Genomic DNA, 19,654 nt, shown 5'->3' with positions numbered 1-19,654 from the left:
TTTTCCATGATTGTTGCTTCATTTTATTCATGTATTTTTTCACAAAATTCCCTCTTTAGCTCTTTCTACTTAATTTTGCTTATGTAGAGCAAAATGTACTTTTCCTCTCTATACATGCATCCTTGGAGAGCCAAATATAAAGGCCCTTCATTCTAGAACAGTGTAAATGATCCTCGTGCCTTGAAGTGATTTTTATCTGCTCAGAATGTCTTTCTCTCTGAATTTCAAGATGTTTTCCACACTCTACCTTTTATCACATTAACTGAACCTGTAAATTCATTGAGGGTAAGATCTATATTTGTAGCTTTTTTTTTTTTTGGTGGGTTATGGGGCTTGAACTGGGCCTGAGCACTGTCCCTGAGCTCTTCAGCTCAAGACTACTGTCCTACCTTTGAGACAAGCCCCTTTTTTCTAGAGGTTAATTGGAGATAAGAGTCTCAGGTCCTTTTGTGCCCAGGCTGGCTTTGAATCTTGATCCTCAGCTCTCAGCCTCCTGAGTTAGGTAGGATTACAGGTGTGAGCCACTGTGCCACCTGGCTGTAGCTTTGAATTCTGTGACCTTTGATCTCCTCTGCTTATCACATGGGCGTAAAGAATTCAAGAACCCATTATATAATAAATAATAAGTAGACTAAATAATTCAGGCTTACCTCTATATGCATTTTTATGTAGATACGTAATATATTCTCATTTAACATAATTCTTTCGCTTTTTTTTTTCTTCTTGGTTTTTTTTTTTTTTTTTTTTTTTTTGGACTCTGGGTCTGGGCACTGTCCCTGAGCAACTCAGCTCAAGGCTATTGCCCTACCCCTGGAGCCACAGTGCCACTTCCTGTTTTCTAGTGGTTAATTGGCGGTAAGAGACTCATGGACTATAGTGCCTGGGCTGGCTTTCAACTACGATCTTTAGATCTCAGCCTCTTGAACAGCTAGGATTACAGGCATGAGTGCCTGGCTTAATTCTTTCACTTCTTTAGTGCATTGTATAAGAAGCATGATGCTTTGGAGTTGTCCTTGGTTTCTGTCTTACTTCACTAGTTCTCATAGTAGATATGGAAATTAATAGGTATAGATGGGAAACTAATGTTTTAAAAGCAATTTACGGCTGCCAACTGTGGATAGAAATGCTGTAAACTCAAACTGGATATGAAAAGAATAGTAGGTATACATATGTGAGAACAGGGCAACTGCTGATCGAGCTACTGAGGTAAATGGTATCCATGTGTAAGATGTGTAAATGTTGGCCCAGTAGTATGTTAGGGATACTGCTTTTATTGTGTTACCATAGGAGCAACAGTCTATTCCAGTGTTTGGCTAATGGCTCTGTGGTGGCTTGGCAGGGAAGTTTGGACTTCTTTGGAATAATAATCTTATTCTGGCAGCTATCAGCAAGCAAAGCCAAAGAAATCTTATAACAAGACTGAAGAAATTATGATGGTGGTGACATAAGTGGTCTAGAAAGGGGTAGAATCAGTGTTAGCAAGACAATAATTCATTCTGTAACAGGGCAGTAAGAGAGAGGCATAGCTACCCATAGTGGAAGACTATAAATCTAAAAGAATGAAAGCTATGATCTTATAAAATATAGAGGAATACCGTTATTAAATCTTTTTTTTTGTCCTGGGGCTTGAACTCTGGGCCTGGCACTGTCCCTAAGCTTTTTCAGCTCAAGGCTACAGACCTACCCCTGTGGCCACAGCCCCACTTCCCATTTTCTAGTGATTAACTAGAGATAAGAGCCTCAAGTTCTTTAGTGCCTGGGCTGGCTTTGAACCATGATCCTCAGATCTGTCTCATGAGTAGCTATGATTACAGGTGTGAGCCACTGCACCTGGCCATTATTAAACTTTCTAGCTGAACCTGTTAACAGAAGTAACATCTCTCTATATAGATGTTTATATTGAAGACCTACAGTAAACATTCTACTGTCTACTGGGCTATTTGAAGCAGTTTCCTGTAAATCAGGCAGAGGTGTCAGTTGCTATCACTTCTGTTCAACTGTACTCTGGAATCCTAGTATGAGGTTCTGGTTTCAAATCTTCAGCACTACAATGAATCAATCAAACAAGTACATAAATAAATAAAATATAGATTAAAAATCATCAGGAATATCTGATAGTTATATAATTTGGGTTAATCCATAGAGTTAAAGTTGCTAGAACTGGTTCTAAATAATGAATGAACTATAGAGTACTTCGGAATAAATTTTAACACCAGGCAATACGTCAGAAAAAATATGTAAGATGGAGAATGATAGTCATTTATAGATAAAAAGAACAAAATCTGTAGAATTTGGTTTCTAAGTGAATACACTTTCAGACAAAAGATTTCCAACTTTTCTTCTTGATTGGAGTTGTGAAGGGTAAAACACAAAAAATAAATTAGTTTGAAAAAGAATTGTGTCCAGAATAGCCAATGTAATTATTAAGAAAAAAATGTGTCAGTTGACATACCCTACCAACTATACTCTTACCAAACAATGTAACCAGTATAGGTTCTGTATGGGGTATTGGTCTAGGAATAAATGGAGGTGTGGACTAAGGGAGCATAGACAGGTATACAGGAGCACAGAGGATGTGCAGGTGCACAGAAGATGAACAGAGGATGTGCAGGTGCACAGAGGATATGCAGGTGCACAGAGGATGTGCAGGTCTAGAGAAGATGAACAAAGGATGTACAGGTGCACAGAGAATGTGCAGCTGCTCAGAGGATGAACAAAGGATGGCAGAAATTACATCACAGCAAAGTGCTTCTGAAATAAATGTCATGAGACACTGATTTACTCAGAAAAAAAAAAAAGATAGAATCCTACTTTACTGCAAACCCAGCCTAGAGGAAAAGATAGGAAACTATCCAGTGATGCTAGCACAAGTCAGTTAGAAAAGAGGAAAGGCCAGCACATCATTTTTTTCTTGATGCTTGTCTTATTTTGCTTTCGATTGTAACTGGATTCCACAGAGTTGATAGTTTAAAGTGAAATAGATTTCTTCGGCTATAATTCCAGTGGTTGAGGCGCTCAAGCTTCACGCATGGTGGGGTCTCTCCTCCTGGCCAGCATTTTGGTCCAGAGGCAATGCACAGCATCACTTGAAGTGAGAAAGAAACAGCCTCCTGGCTCCTCCCTCCTTATAAAGCTGCAGACGCATTGAGTTAGTGTTCCACCCACAGAGCCTCATTTAATCTTAATTACTGCCCAAGGATCCCACTGCCAAACACTGTGGTTCGATCAAGTTTCTGCTTTATTCATACCTAACAATTAGGATTAAATTTAATTTAAATTTTGGTAGAGACTGAAACCATAGCACTGCCAAAAAAAGTTAGTAGTAGCTCAAAACAACAAAAACTTCCAGTCACGATTCTGGAGGTTAGAAGTCTCATGTTGTTCTCACTGGAGTAAGTTAGAGACTTGATAGAACTGTTATTTCTGGAACTCTCACAGATCATCTCTATAAGATAGTCTTTCTTTTTCTGGCTTTAAAAGTCAGGGTTTTCGCTCCATCTTTAAAACATAGTACTCCAGACTCTCCTCTGATTTATCCTCAGACTCTAACCCTCCTGCTTGCCTTACAATTGGTCTAACCTGAATAATTTAGAATAATATCTCCATGTCAAGATCCCTAATTCTTTGTGCGTGCGTGTGTGTGTGTGTGTGTGTGTGTGTGTGTGTGTATGCTATTATTAGGACTTGAATGTAGGGCGTTCTGCTCTTGTTCAGCTGTATTTTCTTGATCATGACTGGTACTCTACAACTTGAACCATGCCTCCAAACTAGCATTTTGCCATTTAGCTGGAGATGGTGTCTTGACATCTTCTCTGCCAAGTCCCTATCTAGGTCTCAGCCTTCTGAATGGTACCTATCCTCTATCACTTAGAGTAATGCCTAGTATAAAGTTCTATATAAGTTAATTATTACTGTTATTCTCACAAAATATTCCAGCCAGTGGGCTGAAGAGATATAGTGAGTCTTTTGTCTTTCAATTCAAATTTTCATCTGTACAATGTACTCAAATGTTCTTTTTCTTTCATAACCATGTCCTTGTCTTAGAAACCCTTTTGCTTGGCTTAGACTATACCTGGAAAGAATGTCCTTTGACTGTGGATAGTCAAGAAGAACCTTCAGCCCCGAATGCTTGGCTGTCTTCTTGTTTAACGTGGTCTGAGGCCATGACATTTATACAGCTCAAACTGTAATTAGATTCTGGAGGTTTCTGTTATTCTTGGGAAGTTCAGATTACTCTGCCATCTGTCTTCCTATTTTCATACTGGGGACCTCCCATCATGAAAAGATGATTTTGAAATAATTTTTCAGCACTCTTTATTTTTCCTTCGTCCATCCTGCTGAGATTAGCACTGTGCTAACATTACTGATCTCCCTAATCTTTGTGTACATGTATACATCAAGTACATTTACACATTTTACTTCATTTTCCTTTCCTGCAATATGGTTGCACATGAAATAGGCTATCTTAATGCTTTCCCTCTGTGACTGAAAAACTGCACCACCTAGATCTGGTGCTTTATGTTGGTGGTTTTGAAGAATGAGTTCTAAGACAAAGAGGAAGAAATAAAATAGCAAAGATTTAATGAAAAAGATAAACAGAGCTCTCACTTGACAGGAGGGGTCTTCAGGGAGGGACTTCATCTGGGATTGATTGCATGGAGATTAATAAAGTATCTCTCTAGGAGAATTTTGTAATTTCTGAGACCATCAGACAGTTCTCCAGCTTTTTCAGACCCAAGTTCTTAATCAGAGGCTCCACTCAGCCTGCACAAGCTTTTCACCTGCTTAGCTCCTGTGTCTGGGCACCCATTCAGCCTCACACCTCTGGGCTACAATCAGTCTGTTGTTTACCTATAGGACTTTCCAGGGCAATGAGCCAGGATATGATCCTTAGTGGCCTGAACTATGATGGCTCAAGGCCATGATGAGGAAGGCAGAAACTGTATGCCAAGGAGGGCCTTTGTGTGTGCTGCCTATCCAGGCTCTTTTCCTGCTCCCTCACTTTGTATTTAGTGTTAAATAATATATGTTAGCAGTATTTTCATAAGGTGTTCCTCATTACTTTTTACAGCTATTAGGATTCCTGTATATAAAAAAAATTGTCCTCATGTCTTTAACCAGTCTCCTCTTGATTAAATAGTCCCTGCTCCTTTACTGTTCCAGATACTGTAGCAAGGAATGAGAATCATGCAGTTTTTTTCTCTGATACAAGTATATCTGTGATAGCTAGTTGTTTTTTGATAGTTTATTTACTGTCCTTGGGATACTAATAACTCTTCCATCTAGTATGTTGTTTCTTGTATAGGTAGCTAAATAATCTAGCCTCATGTTAGTCCTTAGTTCAGAAACTACCAAGAACTCATCTGTGGTAATAAATCAGTCTATTAAGTTCAAGGGGAAAGCAGAAGATTCAGTACACAGAAACCACAATGCTTCTTGTTAGACTCCATTTTCTTCAAAGGGTCCACAGACCACTCGCCTACTATATCCTATGCATTCCTGTCTCTTGCTTTATCCAGTTCTTTCTCCCACCCCACCCCACCACTTCCCCGCAACATCTGCCTTCAGAATATTTTGCATCATAGCAGACAACTCACACACCAAATACCCATTCAGCTCCCTTAATTTTTGCTCGCTTCTACTAAAAATAAAACAGCCTTCTTCTGAGTACTCACATTAGGGTAGTCTACCAAATCTTCTAACTTATCCATTACTTTAGTAGTGCTCCAGACACAAAGGATGATGCCATGTTTTGATTTGCCATTCTTTTTTTTTTTTTTTTTTTGCCAGTCCTGGGCTTGAGCTCAGGGCTTGAGCACTGTCCTTGGACTTTCTCAAGGCTAGAGCTCTACCACTTGAGCCTCAGCACCACTTCCGGCTTTTTCTATATATATGTGGTACCAAGGAATCGAACCCGGGTCTCCGTGCATGCTAGGCAAGCACTTTAACCACTAGGCCAAATTCTGGGCTGCTGATTTGCCATTCTTGAACATCTCTTAGCATGGTGTCCTCAACATACTAATGAACCAAAAAGAATGTGATTCTCTTCTTTTCTGAAACGATGAGTTGAAAGGATGCTTAATTTGAATACAGAAACCACCCTTTTCCTTAGGAAGTCTTACTGTGGTTTTATGTAAGAATGTCTCTGGAGTTGATGAATGTACCTTGGCAGTAAAATGTTTGCTTTACTTGTTCAGGGCTCTGGATTCAGTCATGAGCTTTGCAGGCAAACAAGATCAACTTCCCACCCTCCTTCTTCCCCCCAAAAAAGTCTGGTCTTTGGCTAATAACTTAAGCTGAGCTTGATGATATATGTCTGTAATTCTAGTAGCAGGGAAGATCAGAAGTCAGAAGTTCAGCTTAAGCTGCTACATAGGAACTCAATGCCAGCTTGTGCTACCTAGTGAGACCCTGTGTTTAAAACATAGATGTACTGAGAAGTCAAGATCTCATGAAGTCTTGCATTTCCAATGACTGCATCTGTGACAGCCTGGGAAGTAAGGGCACCATTCCATACCACTTCATATTTATTCTGTTGCCAACTAAAATCTTTAGCAGCAACAGCAGCAGCAGCAGCAGCATGTAGTCTATAGCACAGTACCACAAAACATAAGTAGTACACCTGGAACCAGGTGTTCATTATTATTCTGTCATTTTTTTTTTTTTTTGCCAGTCCTGGGCTTAAGCTCAGGACTTTTTCTCAAGGCTAGAACTCTACCACTTGAGCCTCAGCACAACTTCTGGCTTTTTCTAAGTATGTGGTACCAAGAAATCGAACCCGGGTCTTCGTGCATGCTAGGCAAGCACTCTACCTCTGGGCCAAACTCCCGGTCCTGTCATTTTTATTTTGAGTTAAAGATTCCTTTTTTTGTTGATTCTTTTTTTTTTTTTTTTTTTTGTGGGTCATGGGGCTTGAACTCCGCTCTGGTGAGCTCTTCAGCTCAAGGCTACCACCCTACCCTTCAGCCAAGCCCCACTTCCCTGTTTTCCTGAGGTTAATTAGAGATATGAGTATCAGATCCTCTTGTGCCTGGTCTGGCTTTGAACCTTGATCCTCAGATCTCAGCCTCCTGAGTAGCTAGGATTACAGGCATGAGCCACCACGCCGGCTTCAATTTTTTTTTGTTAGTACCCACTGGGCACTGTCCCTGAGTCTTCTGCTCAAGGCTACCACCCTACTCCTGGGCCTGGGTATTGTCTCTGAGCCCTTCAGCTCAAGGCTACCGTCCTACCCTCAAGCCAAGCCCCACTTCCTGTTTTCTAGGTTTTCTAGTTTTCTAGAGGTTAATTGGAGATAAGAACCTGAGGTTCTTCTGTGCATGGGCTGGCTTTGAACCTTGATCCTCAGCTCTCAGCCTCCTGAGTAGCTAGGATTCCAGGAGTGAACCCCCCCACCTGGCTCGGCTGGGTAGATTCAATTTTAATTTACAAAATAGTGAATTATGAGCAGAATCTAATATCCCCCGATTGCAGTTTTGACAATTACATCTTTGGAGAACAGTGAAGAAAGAATTTGAGCATGGATGGCTCCCGGGTAGCCTCCATTCAGAATGGGATGTTGCTGAAGTCTGACACTTGTTATGCTAATATCTTCTCTGCTTTGTGCTATTAGGTTTTTGAAGAACCCTCCATCAGTCTTTTTGCTTTGGAACAATGTGAGGGACGAGAGTTACATCTCGAAGAGGCTGTGAATTCCGTTTTGAACAAGGACCTGCACTTCTATACCCAGTCTGTGTGGGTGAAAAGTGGACTGTAAGTATGGGAGAAGGGCCGTCTCTGGCATGGTTACTTTGGAGTACAGAATTTCATGGCTGCCTTTTATTTCCATACTTCGGTTTTTGTTTTTGTTATTTTGGTTTTTTGTTTGTTTTTGTGGGTGGTGGGGACCTGGGACCTGAGCTCTTCAGCTCAAGGCTACCACCCTACCCTTGAGCCCAGCCCCACTTCTAGAGGTTAATTGGAGATAAGTGTCACAGGTCCTTTTGTGTCTGGGCTAGCAAAAATGGTGAGAGGTGTGTCTGCCTGAAGTTGTAGCTGCTTGATCCCTGGACATTCTGCCTCTTGAGTCATTGTGGAAGACTTTGGTATACAGTACAGTTCCTACTTCTGTATTGCTGGTGTATAGTACCAAAAATTATCTAAACACACACACACACACACACACACACACACACGAGCACACATGCACACGCATGTACACACAGCTCCTGATGAGTAATATAAATTTGGCTGTTATTATTTTCCATGGATTTTGAAGTATGTGATAATCAAATCCATTTGTTTAAATATCTGAGGAAAATCAAGAAAGCCAAGAGGATAAATTGAAAATTAAGCCAACAATTACAATAAGTGACTTTTATAGTATTCAGACATATGAGAGCTTAAAATTTCTCCTGCAAAGCATTTTGCTGGTTTGAGGTTTATTCAAATAAATTGATTTCTCTCTCTAAGCCTAAGATTCCAGGATATTACTTACTGCTTAAGTCCATTTGAACTGAATTTTATATCCCTGTGGTGTTAAGACTTTCACATTTTTCTACTTATTTTTTTTTTTTTACATTCTTGAGTTAAATCGATATTTGACTCACACTGAAAGATTCTTATTTTTTACACTTCTGGAAAGCTTGTGCTCTTTTATTCTATTGTCTTTGGCTTATAAGCTACCTATTATTCTAGATTTTCTAAGAAGAGAACTGTACAGATGAAAGAAGAATGAGAGCTGTTGAAAGACTTTCTTCGGCTGTAGATCACTTACAGGATACCATTTAAAGCACAGGCATCCACCCTCAGTGACAAGTCGTTTTGTTCTAATCCCTTTTTTATGTCATGTCTGTGATCTGTGATGATAATGAGGCTCAGGCTTTAAAGTGTTATCCCACACAGCCTTTTCACCTGTGGAATTCATTAAACTCAATATATAAAGAGGCGTGTTTATTTAAAATCTTGTCCTGATTTTATACCTGAAGCTTCTCAGTTACTTAAAGAATGAAGAAGCTACAGAGATGGCTATCCCTATCATAGACTTTTATAGGCAAGATAAAGATGAGAGAGTATCACAAGATGGCCAGGCCTGATCTCAGTTGTTGAGGGAATAGGTTTAGTTTAGTAATCTCTACCCAAGCTTCCACAGTTTTCATACATCAAGCTTTCCTCAGTACCTTTTTTCCCCACAATTTTATGCTCAAGTTGGTGTCTTTTTCTGTCCAAACAAGGTACAAGTTCCTAAGGGATATTTCCCTTTCTGAGCTTAAAGAAGGTTTCCTTTGGAAAACAGAAGGGCTGAAGCCTCAACTATAGCAATAAGCCTGTAGTCATCAACCTCCCAATACTATAACAAAATACCCAGGACACTTCACTTAGAAGAGACTAGTTTGGGCTGTTGGTTCTGAAGGTTCCAGCCCTAAGAATAGTGTCCCCATGGCTTAAAGCTTCTGGGTTCCATATCAGGGTAGGAGTGTGAAGTGGTGCAAACCTGCATCTATTACAAGCCAAGAAGTAAGAGGAAGAGAAATGTGTTGGAATCCCATAATACTCTTTCAGGTCATATCTCTAATGACCTCAGAACCTCACAGTAGGCACTGGCTCTTCAAGGTTCCACCAGCTCCCAGTAGATCCATGCTGGAGGCTAGCACTTTAACCCATGAGCCTTTGGAAGATATTCATCCAAACCAAAGAAAGTCCTTAACTGTGGGAGAACACATTCCTGAGGACTAGGCCCTTGACACCCTTTCGTGGGTGCTCAGTAAGCTCAGCTCCATGGCTGTGCATCCCTTGGCCCAAGACAAGGCAATCCCTAATACACAAGGTGCCTGATCTAAACTAAGGAATGCAGGCCCTCTCCCCATCAGTCTCCTACGTCTGTCAGCCATGACCTTGAGTCCTGCTGAGAACTTGGGTCCTCTTGTCCATTTCAGCCTTTTCTCCTTCATTGTGCAGCTTGGCAACCACCTAGAGCAGGGCTCAGCAGACTTTCAATCATGATCTTGATAGTTTTTTCAGACTATCAGCTTGTCATAGCTACTGTATAAAGGCAAGCACATTCCTAAATGCCACTGGATATATCTTGAGATTCCTGGCTGAGGCCCCAGGAACCTCTACACTCTTAACACAAGTTAGATGAAAGGCAAGGCTATTAGAGAGGATTTGTGAAGGAAAACCCTTCACAAGACAGGGTCTTCTTTGAAGCAGCATTTGGTTGATGAGTTTGAGAAGAGATGGATGGATTTGTCCGCAAAGGATTCAGTTAGGCATAAGGTCTTAAAGTGTATATGACAGTCACCTGATTGTCTTTGAATGTCACAATGCTTTGAGACAAGTCTTAGTGCTCTACAGGAATATAGAATTTCTGACTTGGATGCACCTTGGCTTCATTTTGGTGGTAACCTCAAAGGAATCTCCATCTTCTGATCAGACCAGTGGATTTCCTCCAGGGCCATCTTAATTTTCCTACTAGGAAAATGAGGAATTTTACCTTAAATATATAAACTCAGAAGTTGTTAAGAATGGACCCATAAGTAGAGTAGTAGGGCCTTTTACCTAGACTCTTTTTTGTTGTTGTTGTTTTTTATTCCTTTTTTTATTTCTTTCTTATAGATGGATAGCATATGAAGGATCCAATTTTTTGGGAAGACAGATTCTGCTTGAACCTAATGAGATCCCAAATTGGACAGCATTTAGTGGGTGGAAAACAATTGGCTCCCTCCGTCCCATGAAGCAGGTAAGGGGCAAAGAACCATGACATCCAAGCTATTTGATTTTTTTTTTTTCTGGCAGAACTGTTGTAAACCACAGCATTTGATATATTGTCCATTTAATTTTGTTTACCTTTTTTATTGTTCGTTTGTTATCCTGAAGTACAGAGGGGTTACAGTTACATAAGCCAGGTAATAAGTACATTTCTTTTTGAACAGTGTTACCCCCTCCATTGTTTTTCTCCCAGTTTTCCCCTCCCATCCCCCACAAGCTATATAGCTAATTTTCAACATAGACTCTAGTGAGTATCAGTGACTTGTGCTGTCATTTATGCTCTCCCCTTTACCCTCACCAAGATAGATAAATTTACATACAAGAAAAAAGGAAATAGCCAGGTACCAGTGGCTGATACCAGTAATCCTAGCTTCTCAGGAGGCTGAGATCTGAGAATCGAGGTTCAAAGCAAGACTGGGCAAGAAAGACTATGAGACTCTTATCTCTAGTTAACCACCAGAAAACTGGAAATGGCATTGTGGCTCAAGTGGTAGAGTGTAAATCTTGAGCTGAAGAGCTCAGGGACAACGCCCAGGCCCAGAGTTCAAGCTCCATAACTGACCAAAAAAAAAAAAAAAAAAAAACTCTTGCTTCTGTTTCTTGGTGTTCATTTTCATTTCAATAAATATTATTCTATATGATCATAAGCAAATAGCTATTGGGCCATTGTGATCCTCTCCTAGGAATATCCTTCTTTGGGTTCACTGTGTGAATGTCTAGTGTTCTGTATAATAATTTATCACATCCAAGTGTATTTCTTTGTTAGTTACCTTCTTGTGTGATTACTTGTAGATTATAGACACGTTCTTTACAATTGAGTGAAACCATGTAGCCTGTGTTTCTTTGGCTCTCTGGCTTGCTTCTTTTAAAATAATTTTTCCAAGTATTAATATTTCCTTATGAATGGTATTATTATTGCTGATGGAAATGAAGAAATTCAGTATTCATCTATCATGTTTTCTTGATCCATTCATCCACTGAGGGGCCTCTGGATTGATTTGATATCTTGGTTATGGTAGCTTTTTATGTAGCAGGGGAGTGGATTAGCATTACATAGGAAATCTTGTAGATTCTATCCAGTTCACCATATTGTATCTAAAGATTTTAGCTTTGAGTCTGCCATGTTCATTCTTCATGGAAAAGTAAAATACTATAAGCCAAATGAGGCAAATGAGAGAAAGAAGAACGGACTTTGGTATTACTCTCATTTTACTTTCTTAGTATTAGGATTTTTCCCCCTGCTTACATAACACTCAGATTGGATCCTGGGAATTTAATTAAAACAGTATTTATTGCACACCTACTGCTTTGTCAGACTTCTGTTGAAAAGCTTCCCACTGCAATCAGGATACATTGTACGCTCTCCCCCCTACCCCCAGTTCACCAGCTCATCCCTCCTCCATCTCCTCCTCATGCCTGCAGCTGTCACATGCATCAAAGTGGAGAGTGTTTTCAATTCTGCCCCAGCAAGCTGCTAACAAAGCCATACCCACTGTGAAGAATGTTCTTCGTCGATATTCGTCTAGCTTGGGGTATGAACTCAGGACCATGCACTCCTTAGGCAAACATGAGATATAACTTCTGAGCCTTGGCTTTAGTTATTTTTTTCCTTTTTCTTTTTCATATAGTGTCTCCTGTATTTTTTTTTTCCTCCTTGGGTCAGCCTATAACCCTGGCTTTCCTACCTATGCCTCTCATGCAATTAGGACTAAAGGTGTATTCAGCAGACCCAGTTTTTTTTTTTTTTATTGAGATGGTGTCCTAGTAACCTCTGGCTCACTATGAACTGAGATTCTCGAGATCCTTGCCTCCCAAGTAGCTGGGATTCCACCTGGGATGAATTATATGAACTATCACATCCACCTGCAGCATACTTAGTGACTTTGACTGGTTGTTCGTTTGTTTGTTTTGGCAGTACTGGGGTGTGGAATTTGGGGCCTTCTGCAAGTGGTGTAACATTTGAGTCACAATTGTCATCCTCCTGGCTGATTCTTAAGCATTCTTCAGAATTTAATAGAAAAGTCATATCCTCACAGATGCCACTCCATACTCTTTGCCAGGCTAAATGAGATTCTGAAACACCTGGCTCTTTTGTCTATAAGACCATGTGTGTTGTTTAGAACCATTTAAGTACAGTTTCTGTACCAAACACCCTAACAACAACTGGCTTTTGGGCTAGGAGTGTGGTTCAAGTGGTAGAGCACCTACTTGTCTGCCAAGTTTAAGATTCTGAGTTCAAACTCCTGTACAGCAAAAAAAAAAAAGTGAGAAAAGAAGTGATTGGCTATGCATATTTTGAGCCAGACACAACCTCTCGCACCTTGTAGGAGCTCAGGAACTATTCACTCAAGGAAGACATGAATGTATAAATGGGAGAATGAATGTTAGCTATCATGCAGTTATGATGGAACATAAAAAACTGACATGAGTTTTGCCTAGAGTACAGTTTATGTTTTAAAAATGCAAAATGATATAGAATCATCAAAAAGCCAGAGGCAGTGCCTAATTTGGAGAAGGGAAGTATATATACATACTTGGAACTGGGGAGGTATTTTTGGGAGATGATTTTATAGATGGCTGAGGGTTAGGATGGCCAGTGGATCCAATTTGCTCTCTGTATTTCTCTGTAATCTTTATCTCTTGATTCTGGCAATAGTCCTTGGATATAGAAATTATTATCCTCACTTTCTAGCAATAATGAGGCTCAGAGAGGCAAAGCACCTGGGCCAAAGCAATCCAAGGGTTAGCATTAATATTTTTGAACTCAAACCTATTATGTATCCAAAAATCTCTTTTCTTAGTTAACCACATTGTACTTTTCTCCTGAAAAAGTCGGCATTTCCAGAGTGTGTCTGTGATCTCAGGCTGTGAGATGAGTGTGGCATCATGGATGGAAACACTGAGAATCTGATGTGCTGGCCAGACACAATGTTAAAGTATTAATCTAATTTGTCACCCTTTGCTGTCCCCACACCCGTGCACCATGGGTATAAACCACACTTATTCTCAGCACTGGGGTTCTGATCACTCACGTGCTTACCTTAGCTGTCTATACACTGTATGACTTTGGTGGGCCACTTCATTTTCTCACTTTCTAAACTATGATTATAGGTTTACATATCATTTTGTGAGATTTCAAATAACAATGTGTTGTAAAGGGTCTCTTAGAACATTGGGACTTATATTAGTGTGGTAATAAAGTGTTGCTTAAGAGAGCCAGAGGTGCTCTGAGGAATACCAAAGTATTACTGAAAGAGTATGTAGCACACGAGCTATGACCCATGTGTCTCTAAGTCCTCATTTCCAGTTCATGAGATGATGGCTCATTCCACTGGAAAGTCACAAGGAGAACAGTAAGGTAGAAGTGGGATTTCATATTGGCTTTATTAACTGCAAAATCATGTGACTCCTGCTTCCAAAAACATTAATAGTTTAACACTGAGAAAATTTTCATTGCTGTTTAATATGTTTAAAATATGTTCCTCTTGCTTATATAATTTAAAGTCTTTGGAAATCCAACAAAGGTATTCTATGGGGGATTTTTTACATTTGTTTTTAATTTCCAAAAGTTAAAAAAATTTATTATAAAGGTGATGTACAGAGGCATTATAGTTACATTTGTCAGGTAATGAGTACATTTCCTTTTGAATAGAAATTCTTATATAGTGGCTTATGGATTATATTAGGCACTTCTGTAGTTAATATGCCTGGGTAGAAACTGAGGAATGATTAGAACATAAGCCTCTTTGAGGATGTGTTAGGAAGTCACTGAGGTACTTATAATGCACATGAGTGCTTTTAAATGTAATTACAGAGGAGTCAGACTACAAATGTGTAATAAGGTTAATTGGTACCTTGCTTGATATAATTGATTAAAACTGATGTTTAGTCCCAAAGTAATAGAAATTCTGTCATTTGTGAAGGTCATACCTGTTTCTTTACCTGTACAAAGTAATGAAACAGAACGAAGATACCCTGAATCTTCAAGAATTAGTAATAGCTCCAGTGGGAAACCAGGCCGAATTATATTTAAGTATTCTGCATTTTGAAAGTGAAAGTAGTAGTCCACATTAAGACATATTGCCATATACGGGTCCTGTTCTCCAATTCAATTAACCAAATTTCCCTTCTGTTTGCTAATTTAACTGCTCACAATATGAATCTTCTTAGGAGTGCTAATCATGGTAGCAAATTACCAAAATTTAACTACATTCAAGTTGTGGTACCCTATATCTCAAAATATGATATTTATTGCTCTTTATCATAGCATGTTTTGCATTTACACAAGTTTCTTAGTGTGAAAGTGTTCTTTTAGTAAGTAGCAGGCTGAAGTCCTACCTGGGATGTCAGTACTCAAAGGATGGAAGGATTACTGGTGTCTTCTGTTTTATTTACATTAGGGCAGGAAGCATGGACCATGGTTTGAACAAATTTGACATTGACACTCTTACAACTAGTCTCTTTCTCTCTTTATCTTGAGAGTAGCTGGGTCTTAAGAACCTAGGTTTAAGAAGAAGAGTTTGGTGTAAAGATATTTACACATCCATGTAAAACTAAAACCTTAATTGCACCTTCTGAAAGGGTTCTAGTTATTCTGACACAGCATTTAACACATTGCTTGACTAATGGCTTAATAAATATTCACTATCATCCCTAGAGGCAAGTCCAGATCTAACATTTTATTTTAAAATATGCTGTGTATATGCCAGGCAATGAAGTTGCATCCTTTGTCACCTCATTAGTGATGAACCATATGTGGTCTCTTTCCTTGCAAAAGATAAATTCCCAGTAAACAGCATAAGGCAACTACTTAGAATCTCAGCTGTCTGGGCTTTTTAGGACCTTCCAAACTAATCATTTGCTGTTTAATCACAACTTGAAGACAGCATGTCTGACCACTGTTCTCATATCTCTTATGTTGTTTTAAGATCCATCTGGGCTGTGCCTCTCATCCCCACCCTTTCCTTCCTCACAAGGGCTGAGACATATTTAATGAAACTTTTCAAATCCCTAATTTTCTCCACTATTCCCAGCTTGAGTTCTTGCAAGTGAAACTGCTAGTTTTACTTTCCAAAAAGCTACTTTTCAATGAGTATAGTAGATTATGCGGGCCAACGGGCTCATGATTTATCAATAGAAAATACTAATGTATACCTCTTAGCTAAAGGAAGTAAACGTGTAATGGACAGAAGTAGGTTAGTCAACTCTCTCCTCTACAAGCTGGCCTCTAGAAGGATTGCTTTCTAGATAAGAAAAGCTGTGTCTAAATGGCCGTGTCTCCATTCACAGCCTGCAGTGTATATCAGAATAAAGAACCGAGCCCAGGATAAATATCTGACAGTAACTGGAAATCTCGCGGACAGCAGGGCGATGTCTGTGTGCATCTCTCCCTATAATGGAAAGGACACTCAGATCTGGCACTATTGTCGAGGACTCTTTAAATCCAAGGTAAGCAATCCCACCCACAGGGAACTCTATTTTTTGATGTTTGGCTTTTTAAATTTTTTTTGTTCAAGAAATTACGACTATTGCCAAATCAACTGACAATTTCCTAAAAACAAATCAATGCAACTTCATAGAAACAAACAGGTCACTCTATCATAAAAATGCTAGTGTGAGCTATCCCACCTGGATACACATTAATGATTTTTTTCAAACCAACACTGTTAAGTTACTGGATTTGAATTGGATGTTTCACACTTGACAATCCAAATAAAATCTGCTTTGTCAAAAACTCATTCCTTTTTGAATATAAATTTAGTTGGTAGTTGAGGAAACTTATTAGAAGAGGTTTAAAAGTGAAATTTTGTGATTAATGCTATAGAGGATACAGCACCAGTCAAAAAAAATTAAACTATTGTATCACCATTGACTTACCTACTTCTGCTTCAAAAATGAAAAACATTTAAATGAAATTACTGCCTGGATATCTAGCATTATTTGCTTTTAAAATAAAAACTAAAGCTAAACATAATACATCTAAGCTAGCAGGGCTTTAACATTTAATCTCAAAAATCATATTGAACATCTGTTACATGTGTCCTTTTAAAAACAATAGAGTACTTCTATTTCTGTTTCTGTACCCTGTACTTAGAAGTTTGTCTGTTCATCTGCCCTGGGCGTGAACTCAGGTTCTGGATGCTGCCCCTAAGCTCTTTTTGCTCAAGGCTAGCATTCTAGCACTTTGAGCCACAGCACCACTTCCAGTTTTCTGGTGGTTAATTGGAGCAGAGTCTCAAGGCCAGACTGTAGCCAGTCTGGCCTTGAACTAGTTCTCAGATCTCGGCCTCCTGTGTAGCTAGGATTATAGGCAAGTCACCATTGCCTAACTGAGAATAAATTTTATTTTATTTTGCCAGTCCTGGGACTTGAACTCAGAACCTAAGCACTGTCCTTGGGCTTTCCTCCAGGTTAGAGCTCTACAACTTGCACCACAGCACCACTTCTGGCTTTTTCTATGTATGTAGTACTGAAAAATTGAGCCAGGGTCTTCATGCATGGTAAGCAAGCACTCTACCACTAAGCCATGCTCCTGACCCCAGAATAGATTTTTTTTTAAAGACTTATTGAAATTATATTGAATTCATTCTTTTAAGACAGTGTCAGAAACAGTGACAGGTTAATGTCTTAAGATTTTTGCCTAATAGCAAAATGACTATTCAATTCACTTTTGCAAGCACATTACTGCCATTTCATTCCTTAACCACTCTAGGCTAGTGATACATGCCTTGATGTGATTGGGGGCCGAGACACACCTGGAGCTAAGGTAGCCCTATGGACTGAGCATGGTCAATTCAGGCAGAAGTGGAGACTGAATAAAAACGGAACCATCAGCTCTTATCTCAGTGATCAACTTGTCCTCGATGTGAAAGGTGGGCTTTTGGTAATGGTAACCTAATGTTTTGTGTCCCTAGAGTCTCTAGATAAAGGATATTCCAATAAGAAAATGTTAAGTAAACTTTTTTCAGTTACTCTTGGAACATAAGGTGTGCAATTTTACAATAATAGTTATAAGAATGAAGTAGAAAAAAAAGAGCCTTAAAGGGTTTTTTTTTTCCATTCCCTAATACAGTTGTAAAGTGTTCATTTGTAACAAATAATTCTGCATACTGAGCAATTGTAAATTTGGAGCATCATAAACCATAAATGTTAATTTTTCTTGGGGAAAAAGGAAAAAAAACTAAATTGCCATGGTCTTTTAAAAGGTTTCAGTTAATGGCAAGTCATCAATTAACCTTGTTTTTTAATGCATCAAGGTCAGTTGCATTTAATTTGTTTAGTCACAGCCTCAGTTGATTCAGAAGCAAAAGTACAATGCCTTGACATTCAGCCAGAGTTCTCTCAAGGCACTTCATTCTGAAGAATGAACAGCAGGACTAGTTGTTTCTACAGTCATGTATCACACCTGCTGGTGTTTCCGTGCGAGTCATAATTATGGTCCATTTTGAGGTGAATAATGACTATTCCTGTTCAACATCAGTTTCCCATTTCAGGCTGCTTTGTAAATGACATATTCAGCTATATACAGTCAGCTGAACAAAAGCTTATGGAAATTGTGAAGTTGCTCAGCCCTTAGGGTAAACAAATCATCTTTTCTTTTGGAATTTTCATCTTAGGAGGAAGTTATTATGACAAGACTCATGTCATTATAAATCAGCCCCTGGAGGGAGAAGAAACACAGATATGGGACATTGAAATATTGTGAGAGTCAACGGGATCTCAGTGCAACGTCTCTTCTCTCATCTCCCTGTGAAGATGGAAAGGAAGCAACTGCGTCCTCACTCTACTGGACACCAAGTGGAAGAAACTTTTTTCTAAGCTTTAAGACATGTTATTCCTTAACCATGGAAAAGCTCAAAATATTCTTACCAAACCATTCAGTGTTCCTACAACGAAAACGTTAACAATTTTCAGTTGTAAGTGATCAAGTTTCCTGAAGCCCGTATTCGCATTCCTAACCATCACACACGAGTCCTCTTCTCGATGGCCCAATGCAGGTGATGCTGTCAGCGCTGTTACATGTTTTTCTACCACTAACCACTTGTGAGAGGGCTAAGCACAGGGAAGTACACTCCTACAGGTTGTCCTACTTTTGCAAAAAGATAATTCCTTAGCAACATTTGAAAGTGTATTTAGTAAGCTTTCCTATTAAGCTGCTATTGTAGTTAAAAGTTTCTGTATTGAAGCTTTATAATTAATTAAAACACCCCACAAATATTTATACTTTTAACTGGCTCCCAAGAGTGACAGTGGCTTTGTTAGGTAAAAGGCATCCATAATGGAGTATCCTGTGATGGGTCTCTACTCCCTTGTTTCAAACTAGTTTCGAACTGTAAGAGCACCCACCTGCACACCAGCATTAACAAGATGTCCTTCAAGGTGACAAGTTCCTTCACAGTGGTCACCTGTCCAGGTGCTGAGACTTCATCCTAGGTTGGGCCCAATTTGCCCTTACTATTCAATTTTTTTTTCTTTGCCTTAAGGAAAAGGAAAGTAATCTGTATGTTCAAATTAAAGTGAGCTTTTGAGCTTTGTTTGTTGCCCTTACCATCTTAGTAAAGATACAGTTTCTGTTTTCAGTGACAGAAAACTCTGTTTTACTCCCATTTTTAGTAGTTTAGCAGTTCAGCAAAAATCAGGAAAGCAACTTAGGTTTCATTTCCAGTAATCTATCACCACCTTCAACAGCACACTATTTTCTTTCCTGGGTTACACACAACATGAGACAACTGTAAGTTTCATTCCCAACTTTTCCAGGAAGGAAAACGCTCTATTTTTTATACAGAAGATTAAATTCTCCACTCATATTTTTAAGAATATCAACTGCTATGCACTTTAGAACCCAAAGTAACAGTGAATGATTTAAACACCCACTATTCAGAACTTTTATAGACTTGTTTTTCTCTGT

The 19,654-nt window shown here is 39.2% G+C and overlaps 1 protein-coding gene across 3 annotated transcripts in view; it reads left to right on the top strand.

The window, feature by feature from the left end:
• Crybg3 (crystallin beta-gamma domain containing 3) overlaps positions 1-19,280 on the top strand; it is a 106,663-nt gene extending 87,383 nt beyond the window's left edge. For all 3 annotated transcript variants that reach the window (XM_090347565.1, XM_090347547.1, XM_090347555.1), the window contains 5 exons: positions 7,613-7,752; positions 10,594-10,717; positions 16,036-16,194; positions 17,459-17,618; positions 18,363-19,280. In XM_090347565.1, coding sequence (XP_090203691.1) covers positions 7,613-7,752; positions 10,594-10,717; positions 16,036-16,194; positions 17,459-17,618; positions 18,363-18,451 — 672 coding nt within the window. In that variant the 3' untranslated portion in view covers positions 18,452-19,280. The remainder of the gene's footprint in view (positions 1-7,612; positions 7,753-10,593; positions 10,718-16,035; positions 16,195-17,458; positions 17,619-18,362) is intronic.
• Positions 19,281-19,654: the final 374 nt, after the last annotated feature.

Source organism: Megascapheus bottae, chromosome 1 (assembly GCF_031878675.1).
Source record: "Megascapheus bottae isolate mThoBot1 chromosome 1, mThoBot2.hap1, whole genome shotgun sequence".
NCBI lineage: Eukaryota > Metazoa > Chordata > Mammalia > Rodentia > Geomyidae > Megascapheus > Megascapheus bottae.
Note: the sequence above shows the minus strand (reverse complement) of the source record. Positions and strands in the feature narration are given on the sequence as shown.